Source organism: Bos indicus x Bos taurus, chromosome 13 (genome assembly GCF_003369695.1).
Source record: "Bos indicus x Bos taurus breed Angus x Brahman F1 hybrid chromosome 13, Bos_hybrid_MaternalHap_v2.0, whole genome shotgun sequence".
In the NCBI taxonomy this organism is placed as follows: Eukaryota; Metazoa; Chordata; class Mammalia; order Artiodactyla; family Bovidae; genus Bos; species Bos indicus x Bos taurus.
This window is the reverse complement of record NC_040088.1, coordinates 59,044,697-59,062,116: the sequence shown is the minus strand read 5'-3', so window position 1 is coordinate 59,062,116 and position 17,420 is coordinate 59,044,697. Positions and strand designations below refer to the sequence as shown.

At 43.9% G+C, this 17,420-nt stretch overlaps 1 protein-coding gene across 1 annotated transcript in view; it reads right to left on the bottom strand.

Moving 5' to 3' along the window:
• C13H10orf67 (chromosome 13 C10orf67 homolog) overlaps window positions 1-16,380 on the bottom strand; it is a 100,970-nt gene extending 84,590 nt beyond the window's left edge. The window contains exons 1-2 of the mRNA XM_027558127.1: window positions 16,214-16,380; window positions 1,995-2,115 (exon numbers count right to left, since the gene is read on the bottom strand). Of these exons, the coding sequence (XP_027413928.1) occupies window positions 1,995-2,115; window positions 16,214-16,380 (288 nt within the window). The remainder of the gene's footprint in view (window positions 1-1,994; window positions 2,116-16,213) is intronic.
• Window positions 16,381-17,420: the final 1,040 nt, after the last annotated feature.

Below are 17,420 nucleotides of genomic sequence, written 5' to 3'. Positions count from 1 at the left end.
GTGGGATCTAGTTCCCTGATCAGGGATTGAACTTGGACCTTCGGCATTGGGAGCTTGGAGTCCCAGCCAGTGGACCACCACAGAAATATCACTTCAATAAAATTTTTAAAAATTAAAAAAAGCTTTTTTTTAAGTCCCAAAGGAAATATGATAGAATATTGAGATTTGGGGCTTCCCAGGTGGCATTATTGGTAAAGAACTGGCCTGCCAATGCAGGAGACATTAAGAAATGAGGGTTTGATCCCTGGGTCAGGAAGTTGCCTTGGAGGAGGGCATGGCAACCCGCTCTTGTATTCTTGTCTGGAGAAACCCATAAACAGAGGAGTCTGGCAAGCTACAGAGTTGCTCACACAGGGGATCGCACAGAGTGAGACGTGACTGAAGCGACTTAGCATGGACATATGCATCAAGATTTGACAACGGTGTATGGTGGTATAGGGGAGCAAAACTTGCCATCACAAACTGTTTGTTTGGCAAGAGTATTTATTTAGGCTGACTATTTTTAAGGACCGAAAGACTCAGGAAGAACCCATAAACTTTCCCTTAACTTCCTAAAAGATGGAGGACCTGCTTCAGGAAGGGAGTCAGCATCATAGATACCTGTATTATAACATGAACTAGGTATGCAGACAGAGGATGAGATGGTTGGATGGCATCACTGATTCAGTGGACATGAACTTGGGCAAACTCTGGGAGACAGTGAAGGACAGGGAAGCCTGGCATGCTGCAGTCCATGGGGTCAAGAACAGCTGGACACAACTTGGAAACTGACAAACAACCGGTGTGTAGACAGATGGGAACCCAGCAAAGTGAGCTAAAGTTTCTGTGTCCCACTGTCTCTGCAGGCCCGGCGAACATGAGTTGACAGACATTTGCTTTCCCATCTTCATGTGAATTGCCTTCCTCTCCTTGAAGTCCCATACCATTACCCTCAACGCCCTCTTCTGTCTTTACCTGAAGGTGAGACCTTTGGCTATTTAGACAACTTACTCAATTTTCCTCGGTCTCCCCCATGTATATGGTATTTAAGTTTTTGTTGGATTTTCTGTTAATCTGTCTCAGGTCAACTCAATTTTTAGCTTAGCCAGAAGAATTGAGAGGGATAGAGGAAAATTTCTTCCTCCCTGACAATGGGTGACATAGTTATTCATTGTATTATTCTCGACATCTTTCTATATGCCAAAAACATTTTATAAAACTTTTCAAGTATCCTAAACAGAAAATGTTCACAGATGGCAAAAGAATTACAGAGAGAGTATGAAAACATTTCCCCAAATAAGTTAACATAAGGACTTCCCTGGTGGCCCTGTGGTTAGGACTCTAGCTTCCACTGTCAGAACCCAGGCTTAGTTTCTCTCTGGTCGGGGAACTAAGATCCTGCAAGCCATGCAGTGCAGGGAGAAAAAAAAAGTTAACATACATGAAATAAATAGGATGCAAATAGAAGTAGTGTGTGTGTGTTAAGTTGCTTCAGTTGTGTCTGACTCTTTGCACCCCTATGGACTGTAGCCCGCCAGGCTCCTTTGTCCATGGGATTCTCCAGGGAAAAGTACTGGAGTGGGTTACCATTTCCTCCTCCAGGGGATCTTCTCAACCCAGGGATCGACCACACATATCTTATGTCTCCTGCGTAGGCAGGCAGGTTCTTTACCACTAGGGCCACCTGGGAAGCCCCAAATAGAAGTAGTGTGTATGCTGTATGCTCAGTCACTTCAGTTGTCTCCGACTCTTTGTGACCTGATGGACTGTAGCCTGCTAAGCTCCTCTGTCCATGGGATTCTTCAGACAAGAACACTGGAGTGGGTAGCCATGCCCTGAAGTAGTTGTTTATACTAATAATTAAAAAAAAACACACACACAACTGTTATCCACCTCAGTTTATAGAAGATGCTAATATTTTAAAAATGTTAATCATTTCACTTTTGTCAAGGAAAGAAACATGAAGGCAAATAATACAAATTATCTCAGGAGTTTCTAAATAAATTCAGATTTACCTGCACTAGATTTTGTGTAGCTAAGCTCAACTCTTTCAATGGCAGAATCTCACTGGAATCTGTTTGAGTGGCATGGTCTGTGCTGAAAAAGCCAACCTTCAAATCATCTGAAATGGTAAATCTGAAAAATAAAAGAGGGGGGGAGATTAAATGTGCTTTACATAATAGATATTACCTTAAAGATATATTTAGTCATATATATTCGGAGAAGGCAATGGCGACCCACTCCAGTACTCTTGCCTGGAAAATCCCAAGGGCGGAGGAGCCTGGTAGGCTACAGTCCACGGGGTCGCTAAGAGTCAGACACGACTGAGCAACTTCACTTTCACTTTTCACTTTCATGCATTGGGGAAGAAAATAGCAACCCACTCCAGTGTTCTTGCCTGGAGAATCCCAGGGACGGGGGAGCCTGGTGGGCTGCCGTCTCTGGGGTCGCACAGAGTCGGACACGACTGAAGCGACTTAGCAGCAGCAGCAGTGATATATATTTACACATATTTTGTGCAAATCATATTTTAAAGATTCAAAGGATTGGTGAAATGAGAAAACCACTTAATTATCTGCTCATGATTTTGGGTTTTCCCTAGGTCTCTGTTGGATTATCAGATTCTCTGAACTATTTCACATTGCTACACTGATCTGACTTCCATTTTCTGAGTCATGACCAATTTTATGAGTCTCCTTTTAAAATCTCATCCACTTTTATGTATGCTGCTGCTTGAGGTCATTGTAAATCATGTGTGGGCATAGCAAGCAAAGTTCCTTTTAGGTAGAGGTTCTGAAAATGTGGTCTGGGAACTCCTGGAGTTTCCAGAACACTCAGGTAATCCACAGGTCAAAATTATTTTCATAATATTATTAAGATTGGATTTATCTTTTCTCCTATCATTCTCTCACAAGTGTTCAGTGGAGTTCCAGAGGCTATAGGTTATGTGCCTGGATGACAGATGAATGCAGAAGCAGAGAGGAGAATTCAGCTATTTCCCATTAAGCCAGGCATTGAAAAGATTTGCAAAAATGTAAATGATACTATTCTCATTACAGATTCTGTCTTAAAAAGAGTTCAATTTTCTTTAAAATATATTACTTATACTAATACAGAATAGGTTTATCATTATTTTAAATGTTTCTCCTTTAAAATTTCTAATATGGTAACTATGAATAAATAAAACATAAACTAAAGATCTTTGAGGGCCTCAATAATTTTTAAGACTGTAAAGGGATCCCGAAACCAAAAAAAAAAAAAATTGAGAACTACTTCTCTAAGATAATCACACCACTCTATTGTATTTGGCTTTAAACTCAGTTCCCCCCGAAAAAAATCAAAGCGGAAAGAAGTATTTTGTAAAATCCTCCTACAGACTTTTAATGATGGACATCTCAAACCGTAACAAGAAGGCCAAGTTTCTGGATGTCCTTTGTTTGTCAATTTGACCAAACTTACCACAAGCATTGGTTTCTAAAATGTCAGCTAAAAAAAGAGAGCCATGAAAGCCTAAGGAACATTCCCAGGCTTTTCAATGCAGCCTCTGTAGAGAGAGTATCCACGTATCTACCCTCTCTTCTCTGCTGACCAGGTGGAGCAGACTGTGATGGAGGGGTACCCCATGGCAATCTCCCTCTTTTTACTGCTGGCAGAGCCTCAGACTTACCTCCTACAGAACTCAGGGAAGGGTGAGAAAATTCCCAGTATCAAGGGCAACACTTGTGTGGTCTCAGCCCACCGCAGTGATCCCAATCTTCTGGGCAGGTATTTTAGGAGTGGGAGTGGGACTCGGTTCTGAGGAGTGTGATAGGACAAAAGGCCTGTCAGGGGCATGTTAAGCTTTTTACACAGGAGCACCTGGGGAGAGGTCCCTCTGTGACTCTGGACACTGCCACGTGTAGAAATGAGGCCAGGAACTGGCACAGTTGTCTGGTGACCACAAGGGGGTCAGCCAGAGGGCAAAGCCAGTGCATAGATGATGCACTTTTAAAAAGATGGACACAGGCACTTCCCTGGCGGTCCAGTGGTTAAAACCCCAGGCTTCCAATGCAAGGGAAGTAGCCTCCGTCTCTGGTTGGGAAACTAATATCCTGCATGCCTAGTGGTGTGACCAAAAACAAAACAAAGCAACATGTTGGGAGACTGGATAAATTGAACAAATATGTAAATGTACTGAAGATGACAGAAGTCAAGTTCTCTAGTCCCAGAAATGAAATTTACAAACATAAAAAAAGAAGTAGAATAGGATATACCCTGAGACAATGTAATGGAACTGGAAGTTTGGGTATGAAGGCATGGTTTTATAACTATGTACATAGATAGACAGTGATAGGTACAAATATGTGTGTACATACTTATGGACATTTGTTTCTAGTTCTGTCCAGCGTGAGAACCTAGAAGCGATGACACCCCAGTAGCAATGAACACACCAAAAACACAGATGTTGATTTTTTAAATAGCATTCTGCATTAAAAGGAACCAGGGCTTCTTGGGAAAATGGCTGGTTTCAAAGCTGGGAGAACAAAAACATAAAACGAGCCTGGAACATCTTGTTTTTCCAAAAAGTTGGGAAAGAGTGAAAAAAAAAATGATAGAGACAGAAACTAGACTGAAGAGATTCCCACTGGTCATATCTGGGACAATTTGAGCATCAAAATAAATGATGAAAGTATCAGATTACAGCCTATTGAATAAAACAGGAATCTAGCAGTCCAAATGAGAATGAGACGCTCTAGTAAACACAGAAGAGAATGGTGAAAATAGAGAATCACCAGTGGGCAGCCACTACAGAGGTGATGGATTAGGGTGGGAGTTATCAATAGCAGCTGGGGTTAAGCTTAGCTAAAAGGCTACAGCTCGTCAGTGGAAGTTTGATTAGGAAAAGGAAATTTTGTTGACAAATTGAACAACACTACTATATAATTCAGCAGTCTCACTTCTGAGTATATATCCAGAGGAAGCAAAATCACTATCCCAAGGAGCTACCTGCACGCTCATGTTCACTGCGACGTTATTCACAATAGCCAGGGGTCCACTGACAGATGAATGAATAAGGAGAACGTAGTGGACTTCCCTGGTAGTCCAGTGGACAAGACTCCATGCTCCCAATGCAGGGGGCCAGGGTCCAGTCCCTGGTCAGGGAACTAGATCCCACATGCCACAACTGAAAGATCTCATATGCCTCAACTATAGATCCCTCAGGCCTCAGTGAAGATCGAAGATCCCTCGAGCCTCAGCTAAGTCCTGGTGCAACCAAATAGACAGACAAATAAAAAATAAACATCAAAAAATAGAAAATGTAGTGTGTGCATATGTGTGTACAATGAAAAGTCATGAAAAAAGAAAATGAGTTCCTGTTATTTTCAATAACACAGATGAACCTTGAGGCCGTTACATAAGTGAAATAAAGGCAGACTGAGAAAGACAACTGTTTGATTGCACTCATATGTGGAATCTAAAAAAGTCAAACTCATAGAAACAGAGAGTACAGAGACCATTGCCACAGGCTGAGGGTAAAGGAAATGGGGAGATACTAGTCAAAGGGTAAAAACTTTCAGTTATAAGATGAATAAGTACTGGGATATAATGTACAACATGACGATTACAGTTAATAATACTGTATTGTACACTTGAAAGTTGCTAAGAGAGTCAATTTGAAATGTTTTCATACACACAAATGTAACTATGAGAGATGATGAATGTGTCAACTAACCTTATTGTGATCGTTATTTACAATATAAAAATGTGCCAAATCTTCACATTGTACACCTCAGACTTACAGTGTTCTGCGTCAGTTATATCTCAATAAAGTTGGAGGCAGAGGAGGAAGAGGAAATTTTGTAATACTTAGGCCCTACAGGTGGTGCTAATGGTAAAGAGCCTGCCTGCCAATGTTGGAGATGTAAGAGACATGGGTTTGATCTCTGGGTCCGGAAGATCCCCTGGAAGAGGGCACGGCAGCCCACTCCAGTACTCTTGCCTGGAGAATGCCATGGACAGAGGAGTGTGGTGGGCTACAGTCCACAGGGTCGCTAAGAGTCTGACACAACTGAAGCAACTTACTATACACGCTCACACTCCCTACACACAAAATAGTAATTTATTATAAAGGGAAGCATGGTGGATTTATGGCAGATCTGGGAGACACCAACCCAGCAAGGTCAAGGTTAAAGCACCAATGAGGGAATAGACTGGATGACACGCACTGGCTCAACTGATGCCCTGAGAATACGCAGCTTCATTTCTGTGGCATTCCTGCCAAGAACGCATGGCCTGAGTCTGGTTACAAGGAAACAGAAGACGGACCCAGGTAGCGTTGGTCATGCTACAGAAGGTCTGTACTTTTTTAAAAAAGTGTCAAGGACATGAACAGTGGGGAGAGGCTGAGGAACTCTTCCTGCTGGACGAGTCTGAGGCGACTGGATAGCTAAAGACAACACACACTGCTAGATAGGATCCTGGACCAGAAAGGAAAAAAAAAGTAATTGCTGGTACTCTTGGCCCAGCTTGAAAGGAGGCTGCGATAGGGCTGTGCAGTGTGGATCTGCTGATTTGAGAGTGTGTGCTGGTCATGCAGGAAGAAGTATCCATTTTAGGAAAAACACACTTGAATGCTTAGGAAATTCACACTTAATGGGAAACATGTCTGTAACACGCTCTCAGAAGGTTCTAAAAAGACTGATGATAATGAATGTCTGGGTGAGTGTGAGAGTGTGTGTGTGTGTGTGTGTGTGTGTGTGTGTGTGTACAGAGGCAGGGGGTGAGGAGGAAGAAGAGAGAAAACACATGGGAAAATGTTGGGAACTGAATCTAGGTGAGGAGTTCTTAGTTCTGTTCTGACAACTTTTCTGTATATTTGAAATTATTTAAAGTAAACTATTTTTTAAAAGTCAGACACCACCTTCAAGCAAGCTCAGATTCTGCCAATTTCACTCGGTAAGAACTGTCAGTATTTTAGGCATAAATCTCTAGAAACTCTTATCAATGGAGCAGGCATGAGCTTAAATCTGCATCACAACCATCCCCCTGTTTACTGTGCTTTTTCTGGAACTTTCCATAACTGGCTCCCAACATCTGTTTTTGTCTTTAGGTAGAGATTCTATTTAAGGTAGTGGTTTGAACCATTTCAAGGAGTTACTCTGTTTTCCTGGGTATCTCCCTTGTATACAGAAGGAATAGATGTTATTAAACTTCTTTTTTTTTTTCTCCAGTTAATCTGTCTTTTATTATGGGGGGAGGGGGGCTCAGCCAAGAATGCAGAAATGGTAGGAGAGATATTCTTCTTCTCCTCCACTCAGCACATGGGACCGTCTTTCCCACAGCCGTAGGTCCAAGAAGCTTGGTAAAAATGCAAGAGGCGCCTCTCACTATTACACCTAATAACCCACCCCTGAAATCATTGCTTCCTTTCCCAGAAACTTTATGACCTACTGGCTTGGAGGTCTTAGTTCCCAAAGGGAGATTGCTTCTACTGGGAAGCACAACCATGGTTCTACTGAATTAGACGAGAGTGAATTGAACTGGCACCTGGCCACTGTGTAATCCCTACACCACTAAACCAAAGACAGAGAAAGGGGGCACAGTACTGGTTGAAGTGATCAATTCTGATCATTAAGAAAGCAGGTTGTTGGTACACAGTGGAGTCTAGGACTACGTCTGGAACTCAGGAGATTCTCTGGAGTGACTCTGAGCATTTCCACATTCAATAGTAAAGATTAATGTAAAAATACAACCAATTCCCCCGAAAAGGCAGGGCTTTTGAGGTCTCAGAACCTTCAGGAATGACTATTTGAATTTCCCAGCTACATAAAGAAACTTGGCCTGCCTGTATCTTTCACCAAGTTCACCATGGACACTCAACAAGTCATGCCCACGGACCAGCTCTGGCCGGCACCCTCTGGCAAGTGTCTCTACCACCAGCCACATCCTCTCCCAAGAGGTCTTAATCTCAGCGTTTGGTGGGAGTGGGGGACCTTTTAAATTCTTAGTTCTGTCCACATTTACTCTTCTGCCCTCAGGGTCACAGCTACATTTGCTATTGTAATGCTGCTTAGAGGTTTTTTTTAAACTGAACTAAAAATCCTTGTTAATATTTAATAAGAAACAAGAAATAGGACTTCCCTGGTGGCACAGTGGATATCTGTCTGCCAATGCAGGGGACATGAGTTCGATCCCTGGTCCGAGAAGATTCCACATGTGGCAGACTGACTAAGCTCCTGTGCTACGACTGCTGAGCCTGTGCTTTAGAGTCCAGGAGCCACAGCTACTGGGCCTGTGTGCCTAGACCCCGGGCTCCACAACAAGAGAAGCCATTGCGATGAAAGGCCGATGGATCTCAAAGAATAGCCCCCGCCGACCACAACTAGAGAAAGCAGTGCAAAGCACCCAAGACCCAGCACAGCCAAAAACAAATAAATAACAACATTAAAGAAACAAGAAATATTTGTTCCTTGTTCAAACACTGGTGAGGTTTCTATCTCCTGTTTGAACCCGGAGTGCTGCATCAATAAGATAAATACAAACATGACCTAAACTTAAAACTGTTTTCTTTCTGCAATGCCTCCCACTTAACAGACCTCCATGATTCATCGTTCCAGCTGAGAAATGCAATTCCTCCCCTTCCCTAGCACCAAGCAGCTCCTATTTATTATTCAGCTTCATCTTTCAATAAGCTTGACCATGTATGGTCTTTCCTTCCTTCCCATTTTAAGCTAAAGATCTAGGGTGGATGGTAAGTTATGAATGTGAGCAGGTTTTATGATAAATATACAATGTTACATGTCAGTTATATCTCAAAGCTGGGAAAAGAAGAGAAGTGCAAAAAAAAATCACCCCCAATACACGTATCTTTAGGATATGATTTAGAAACTTAGAATAATGTTTTCAGTTATTCCCTCTGGTGCCATAATATTACAGTAATACAGTCTGATATTTTAAAACCAGTTTGAAGAATTTTATAGATACCTCCTCCACGTGGTAAAAATAAAATTAGTGCCTATTTATTGTGTGAAACAGAAAACCATAGGCTCAAAATGGCATTACTTATTCTAAAGTGCATGATACCAAATCCAGAATTAATACCTGACTTAATTTGGGTTTCAACCTTCCCCAGAAATGTTAACCTTAATTAGCCAGCACCAAGAAGATAATCTGGAGAAGGCAATGGCACCCCACTCCAGTACTCTTGCCGGGAAAATCCCATGGATGGAGGAGCCTGGTAGGCTGCAGTCCATGGGGTCGCAAGGAGTCAAACACGACTGAGCGACTTCACTTTCACTTTTCACTTTGATGCATTGGAGAAGGAAATGGCAACCCACTCCAGTGTTCTTGCCTGGAGAATCCCAGGGACAGGGGAGCCTGTTGGGCTGCCGTCTATGGGGTCGCACAGAGTCGGACACGACTGAAGCGACTTAGCAGCAGCAGCAGCAGCAGCAGCAAGAAGATAATCCGTCGTGCAGGCCCTCTCCACTCTGTACCCAGAGGAAGAAGAGGCAATCTGCATGATAAAACCCCTGCCTTGCCCTTTCCCCTGCAAGGATAAATCCTGGCCTAAAAACAATGCTTTTTTTTCTTCCTGCCTTTTTTCCTTTATGCTAACATCTCCTTTGTCCCACCCTTTCCCTTATAAAAACCTCCCATTTTGTACAGCCCCCTTGGAGCACCCTTATAATTGCTGGACAGGATGCTGTCCAATTCATGAATCACCTAACAAAGCCAATCAGATCTTCAAATCTACTCAGTTGAATTTTGTTTTTTAACAACTGAATGCTTAACTTGTCCCCTGTGCTTAGTCAAGGCATCTGTCTTAATACACACAATCTTTTCTCAGGTTATCTACCTTTCTTTGTTTTGAGGATATGGAAGCTGAGGCTCAAAGATTGTAAGTAATTCATCTAAAAATCACAAGCCTGTAAATTCCCTGGCGGTTCAGGGGTTAGGACTCTACATTCTCATGGCCAAGGGCACTGGTTCGATCCCTGGTTGGGCAACCAAGGTATCACAAGCTACACAGTGCAGCCAAAATGAAAAAATCATAAGCCTGAAGTGAGAGTCTTATCCTCCATCCCTTGTGAGAACAGGTCTATGGTCTACTATCCCTAACTGGTCCTAACCTTCTGAATGACTGATTCAGAAAGTTCTGACTCATTCAGAATCCAAGTGAAACATGAAAGTTCATTCTTCAGCTTCCCCTTAAATTCCAAATGTCTCTAATTTTAGATGACAACCCCTCTGCCTAGAATGGAAACCCACATCACAACAAACTAGCTAAGTGGTTCCTACACAGTCCTTATTTATAGCCTCAGCAATTTGATTTCTGAATAATAGCTTGGTTGTTATGCATAAAATACAGTCTCACAAAAATAGCAATTACAGGTTCTTTTTTTAAATAAATGAGATACAAAATTAACATATTAACTTATTACAGAAAACAGATCCATGAATACTTATTAACAGAAGGCAGTGACACTTCTCACTAAATCCTAGAATAGTCTATCTTAACAAATGCTCATTAATGAATTAGTCAAAGACAGTGGCATTAAGTGCACTAAATTTTCACAATGGTGTATTGCTCAGTTTAAATTTTTTATTTATTTTCAGCCATACTATTAGGTATGTAGGATTTTGGTTCCTCCATCAGGGATCAAACCCGCACCCACTGCACTGGAAGCTCAGTCTTAACCACAGGACCATTAGGGACTTCCCTGCTCAATTTCAAACAAGGAAAAAAAACCAAAACAAAACCAAAGCACTCTTGCTTCCACTTTTTTCCTCTTGAAAGAAGGAAAGTTTGAGGTGTCCCAAGGTTCACAAGTTTGAGGTGTCCCAAGGTTCACACACTTCTTTTCAGTCATTTCCTGGGTGATCTCACCAAGTCTCCCATTTGTAGATGCATCTGTGTGCCAATTACTCCCACACTGGTATATCCAACCTGGCTGGACCTCTCTTCCCTAAATATGATGCTTTAGCATAAGGTGGTTTTGAGTCAATTGTTTTGAGAAACTGCAGACACAGAAGAAACCCTGGAAGCAGAGTAGAAGTTATCTGTTTGTAAGAGAAATTTACATTTATAAAGGAAATCTCCACTTATAAGTGTCTTCCTCTCCTACCAGGAAGATGACTCTAATTCACAAGAGAATCTTACTAATGGAGAAGGCACCCATTCAAATCTGCATAACAAACCTTACGCTTGTTTACTGCTCTTCTTGGTAACCCCCCATAACTGTCTTCCCTCCACTCAACATCTTTTGTCTTTAGCGAAGATGGTATTCAAGGTGGTGGTTTGGGCCATCTTAGAATTTTAGTCATTTTTCCTAGGTAACTCCTACGTACACATGAGATATGCATGTTAATAAACTTTTTAAGTGTCTTAGCCAAGAATTGAGAAGAATACAGGGTAAATTATTGTTATTGCCCTAAGGACTCATACAACCAAAGAGCCTAGATGGATGACTAAGAGTTACTTCCAAGATATTATGTCCAAAAGTAAGCTTCTGAGGGACTTCCCTTGTGGTCCAATGGTTAAGATTCTGAGCTCCCAATGCAGGGGGCACAGGTTTGAGCCCTGGTCAGGGAAATAGATCCTGCATGCCACAACTAAGCCCTGGTGCAGCCAAATTAGGGGGGAAAAAAAAGTAAGCTTATGATATTCCCCACAAAGCTATTCGTCTCAATCTTCTTCATCCCAGCTCATGGCATTTCCATTCTTCCGGTTAGTAGTTCAAAAAATCAGAATCTTACGCGCTCTGTGTCTATCAGTTCTACTTTCAGCATAAATCTAGAATCTGACTAGTCTCACGACCTCCAACCACTGCTACCATCACAGTCATTTTCCACGAGGCTTATTGTCGTAGTCCCCTAACTGGTTTCCCTCTTTCTGCCCGTCCTCACTCAGTTGTGTCTGACTTGGCCACCCCATGGGCTGCAGCACACCCATCCCAGAGCTTGCTCAAACTCATGTCCATCGAGTCGGTGATGCCATCTAACCATCTCATTCTCTGTGTCCCCTTCTCCTCCCACCTTCAATCTTTCCCAGCATCAGGGTCTTTTCCAATGAGTCAGTTCTTTGCATCAGGTGGCCAAAGTACTGGAGTTTCAGCTTCAGCATCAGTCCTTCCAATGAATATTCAGGACTGATTGCCTTTAGGATGGACTGGTTGGATCTCCTTGCAGTCCAAGAGACTCTCAAGAGTCTTCTCCAACACCACAGTTCAAAAGCATCAATTTGATGCTCAGCTTTCTTTATAATCCAACTCTCACATCCATACATGACTACTGGAAAAACCATAGCTTTGACTAGATGGACCTTTGTTGGCAAAGTAATGTCTCTGCTTTTTAATATGCTGTCTAGGTTGGTCATAGCTTTTCTTCCAAGGAGCAAGCATCTTTAAATCTCATGGCTGCAGTCACCATCTGCAGTGATTTTGGAATCCAAGAAAATAAAGTCTCTCACTGTTTCCATTGTTTCCCCTCATTAGAGTCTAATATCAAAACAATAGCCAGAATAATTTGGTTGACAGATAAACCAGATAATGTGATTCCTCTGCTCCATTCCCCTCATATCTTCCCATCTTTGCAGTGTGTTTTATAATTTTATAGATATAGATATGTGCACGCTCAGTTGCTCAGTCGTGTCTGACTCTTCGCGACTTCATGGACTGTAGCCTACCAGGCTCCTCTGTCCATGGAATTTTCCGGGCAAGAATACTGGAGTGGGTTGGCATTTCTTACTCCAGGGAATCTTCCTGACTCATTGGATTCTTTACCAACTGCACCTCCTGGGAAGCCCTATATGTATATATATACCATATACATATATTGGTCTTCATCCATGCTTCTTGCCTCACAGCAGCCCAAACCCTTGGAATTTCCTAAGCGACAAGCACAATGAGAGAATCTTTTATTGTAATGTTTGGTCTGCTGTCCTCATTTTCTGAAATAGGGGAAAAGGTGAACTGGGTGTCTTTGGCTATTCAAGAGAAGCCCCTTTCAACCACACCCGCTTTTATGTTAATGAAGTGACTTTTGAAAAGCCCCTGAGGATGGAGGTGGTTGCCAGGGGAACCAACCAGGAGAGGGATAGAACTTCCAATCGCACCTCCCCCAACCTCACTGCCAGAGAGGGCTGGAGGTTGAATCAATCACAAAAAGTCAATGATTTGGTCAATTTTGCCCGTGTAATAAAGAGTTTATAAAAATCCCTGAATTATAGGGTTTAGAGAACTTCCAGGTTGGTAAACAAGAATGAATTCATGGGGTGTACCCCAAATTCCACAGGGACAGAATCCCCTGTGCCCCAGACCCTTCTAGACCTCACCCTATGTATCTCTTCCTCTGGCTGTTCATTCATGTCCTTTAATAGTCTTCGTAATAAACCAGTAGGCAAGTAAGTAAACTGGTTTCTTGAGTTCTATGAGCCACTGTAGCAAATTAACTGAACTCCAGGAACCTCTGAGCTAGCCCTGCTTGTCAAAAGCACAGGTGACAACCTGGACTTGCAATTAGCCTCTCAAGGAGGACAGGGACAGTCTTGTGGGGCTGAGCCCTTAACCTGTGAATGTGACACTCTCTCCAGGTAAACTGCAGGACACAAGAACAGACCAGGATTACCAGTGGGGAGAGGGAAAAAGGGAGGGGCAAGATAGGGGTAGGGGATTAAGCAGTGTACTACAAACTATCCGGTCCCATCACTTCATGGCAAATAGACAGGGAAACAATGGAAACAGTGAGAGATTTTCTTTTTGGGGGGTTCCAAAATCACTGCAGATGGTGACTGCAGCCATGAAACTAAAAGACACTTGCTCCTTGGAAGAAAAGCTCTGACCAACCTAGACAGCATATTAAAAAGCAAAGACATTACTTTACCACCAAAGATCCCTCTAGTCAAAGCTATGGTTTTTCCAGTAGTCATGTATGGATGTGAGAGTTGGATTATAAAGAAAGCTGAGAATTGAATAATTCATGCTTTTGAACTGTGGTGTTGGAGAAGACTCTTGAGAGTCCCTTTGACTGCAAGGAGATCCAACCAGTCCATCCTAAAGGAGATCAGTCCTGGGTGTTCATTGGAAGGACTGATGTTGAAGCTGAAACTCTAATACTTTGGCCACCTGACGCAAAGAACCGACTCATTGGAAAAGACCCTGATGCTGGGAAAGACTGAAGGAGGGAAGAGAAAGGGACGACAGAGGATAAGATGGTTAGATGGCATCACCAACTCGATGGGCATGAATTTGAGCAAGCTTTGGGAGTTGGTGATGGACAGGGAAGCCTGGTGTGCTGCAATCCATGGGATCACAAAGAGTTGGATACAACTGAGCGACTGGACTGAACTGATGTAAGCTACAAGGATATACTGTACAACATGGGGAATACAGCCAACATTTTATAATAACTATAAACGGTGTATAACCTTTAAAAATTAGGAGTAACTCTATTGTTCACCTGTGACTTACAATACATAATATTGTACAGCAACCATATTTTAAGTAAAATACATAAATAAGCAAACTACAAGACACACCCAATCACTGTCCGCTGAGAATTAGAGAATTGCTTGGGGGTGTTGGAACAACCACATCTGACCACCTCATTCAAGGTCAGTGCTGCAGTCCTTACAGTGATCTAGGTTCCACACCATGAGCACCATCCACCTCTGAGCTCTCCTCCATCACTCTTCTCCAGCCACACCAGCCTCATTGCTGGTCCCGTGACACCTATGCCCACTCTCCTTTACTTCTTGTCCTCTGCCTGGAACACTTGCTCCCTGATAGAGCAGAAAGGTCCCTCTCTCAAGTCTGCAGTTCTTCTTCCCAAAGTCATTTCCAAGAAGTCTTCCTTGAACACAGAATCTAAAATTATAGCCCTGTAAGACTTACCTGGTGGTCCAGAGGTTAAGACTCAGCACTTCCAATGCAGGAGGCTGGGTTCCATCCTTGGTAGATCCCCACACTCCACATGGTATGACCAAAAAAATAGAATTACAACCCTCTTCTCCACTCCACACGTTATTTCTTCTGCTCTGTTTCCTCCTTAGCACTCACCACCACTTAACTGACTTTATTACTGAGTCGGCTTATTTATCGCTGGTTTCCTGCCTAGGATGTAAACTTCAGAAAGGACAGGCTTCTGTCGGTTTGTTGACTGGTGCCTCCCCAGTGCCTGATTCTCTCCTCACCCCAAGACTGCAGCTTCTCTCACGCACACCAGATACCAGAGCACCAACAGCTGGCCTGGGTCCTGCCGATGAAGAGAAACTCACAGGGGCATCCACAGCTCCTTTATTCAGACAACAAGCACTGACTGAGCCCCAGGCACTGCCAGTTTGGCTGCTGAGCACAGCCAGTGCATTTTGCTGGAGAAGCTCCCCACCAGGAACACCAAGGAATCCACGGTAGGAAGTCATCTCTCTTAGTCAACAACTAGAGCAGTTCAACACCGTGCCCACCATCCCCTACCGCCAATATGTGCTTTCACACCACCAATCAACCGGGTTCTGAGTGCATCCCCATCTCTTTTCACAAAGGCACTCACTTAACACAGTTCAGCGGGGGCAGCTGGGCTGGCAGCACCATCTCACTGCGTCAGTCCCCACCACGGGGCTCTGCGCCCTTCATCCTACCCTAGAGAGACGCCAGTTGCAGGGCTGGTGTCTCAGCCAGCCCACCTGGCACCACGAGGGTCCCTGTCTTAGGGCACCTAGAGCAGTTAACCTAGTGAGGGCCATTTACGGGATTTCAAAAGGTTTTTAGAAAGAAAAATACCTCCCTCCCAGTTCCCCCACCCCAAGCATCAGGTCTACATTATCCAAATAAAACTGGGACAGAGGAGGGCAAAGGATTATAAGATGAAAAAACTGTCCAAAAGGGTCAAAAACAAGATAATTATATTGGCAAACACTTGCACGATACTATGTACCCTATTTGTATGTCGATCTTCCAGATTGACTCATTGAATGTTCGCTATGAACTATGAAGGAGGCGCTGTGCACCACCATCTTGGCTGTTTTCCTGAAAAGATAAGGCGGCACAGAGAAGTTGACTAACTCGCCCAAGTCTTGGGCCCTTGGAGTGTCAGGAGGATTTGAACCCAGGCAGTCTGGCCCCAGAGTCCGTGCTTGGTACACGGTAGTATATTTAGATATCAAAACAGCTGCCTGGGGGCTTGGAGCTAGAGAACCCGGGAGCGGTGGAGCGCCGGCAGGGGCACGGGCCCGGGCGCTGCAGGTCGCGCCGGTCACCTGGGACTGAGCCGAAATTGTTCAAGAGTGGACTCGAGATTCCTGATAATCCTCCAGCACTCCTCGGTCTCGGGCGCCGAGTCGCCACAGACCTCCATGGGAGACGCGGAGGTGGCCGCTAGGCCATGCGCCGCCCGCGGAGTCCAGAACCCGGCGTCCGTTGCCATGGCGACTCCCGGGCAACCGGCCTTGCGCCAGAATCCCGGGGCGCTGGCGCGGCTGGAAGCCTGGGGTCAGCCGGGCCGGGAGTCGCCCGACTGTCGTTTCCACTGCCCACCTGGTTCAGGACTTCCTGTCCTGGACGTGTATGGACCAGGCCGCCGCTGACGTGTCCCCAGGAAAGCTGGACTCCTGAAGATAACACGGCGGCAGCCCACCACTCTCCGAACCCTCTGTGCCTTCTCCTGTGCGAAAGCTCAGAGCTCAGCCTCCTGCAAGGCCCATGCACTAAGGGGCGTGGATTCCTGAGCTGTGTTTCTGCGTCAACAACCCTCTGCAGGCTACTTTCAACGGTGCTGCACAGTCTTCGTTTTAGTGACCTTCCGCCCACTGCTAAAGGTCAAACCTCCAGGAGGATGGAAAATAGTGCACCTGGCTAATAAGGACGCCCTTTACATAATGAGCCCTGGGTTCTCAGAGCAATCCCATAATAAGAGGGAAACAGGCAGTTGATGAATTGCCTATACCTACCACTTGCCCATAAACGTAGGCTTTTGTGGACAAAAATTTATTTACAGAAACTAAAAGGGTTAAAATTCATATTTAACGTAAAGTGTCAGAACCAATGCATTGTTTTAAACTATACCGTATTTATTATTTCCTTGGTCTCGTCTTGGGGAATGTGGGATCCATCTTGGTTCCCAAGCAAGGATCCAGACGTGTCCCTTGCACTGGCAATGGGGAAGCTTAACCAGGTAAGGCCCACCAGGTAAGTCACTAAGTTATAAGGTGTTGTGTGGAATTCATTATTACTGTTTCTACAATAATAAGAGAAGTTCCTTAGAGTGAAATTGTTGCTATCCTTTATTTTAAATTATGTACCACCCTGATATGATAGCAAACATATTTCTGATATCATCTACATGTCATTGCCTGGTCTTCAGTTCAGTTCAGTGGCTCGGTCGTGTCTGACTCTTCGTGACCCCATGGACCACAGCACACCAGGCCTCCCTGTCCATTACCAACTCCCAGAGTCTGCTCAAACTCA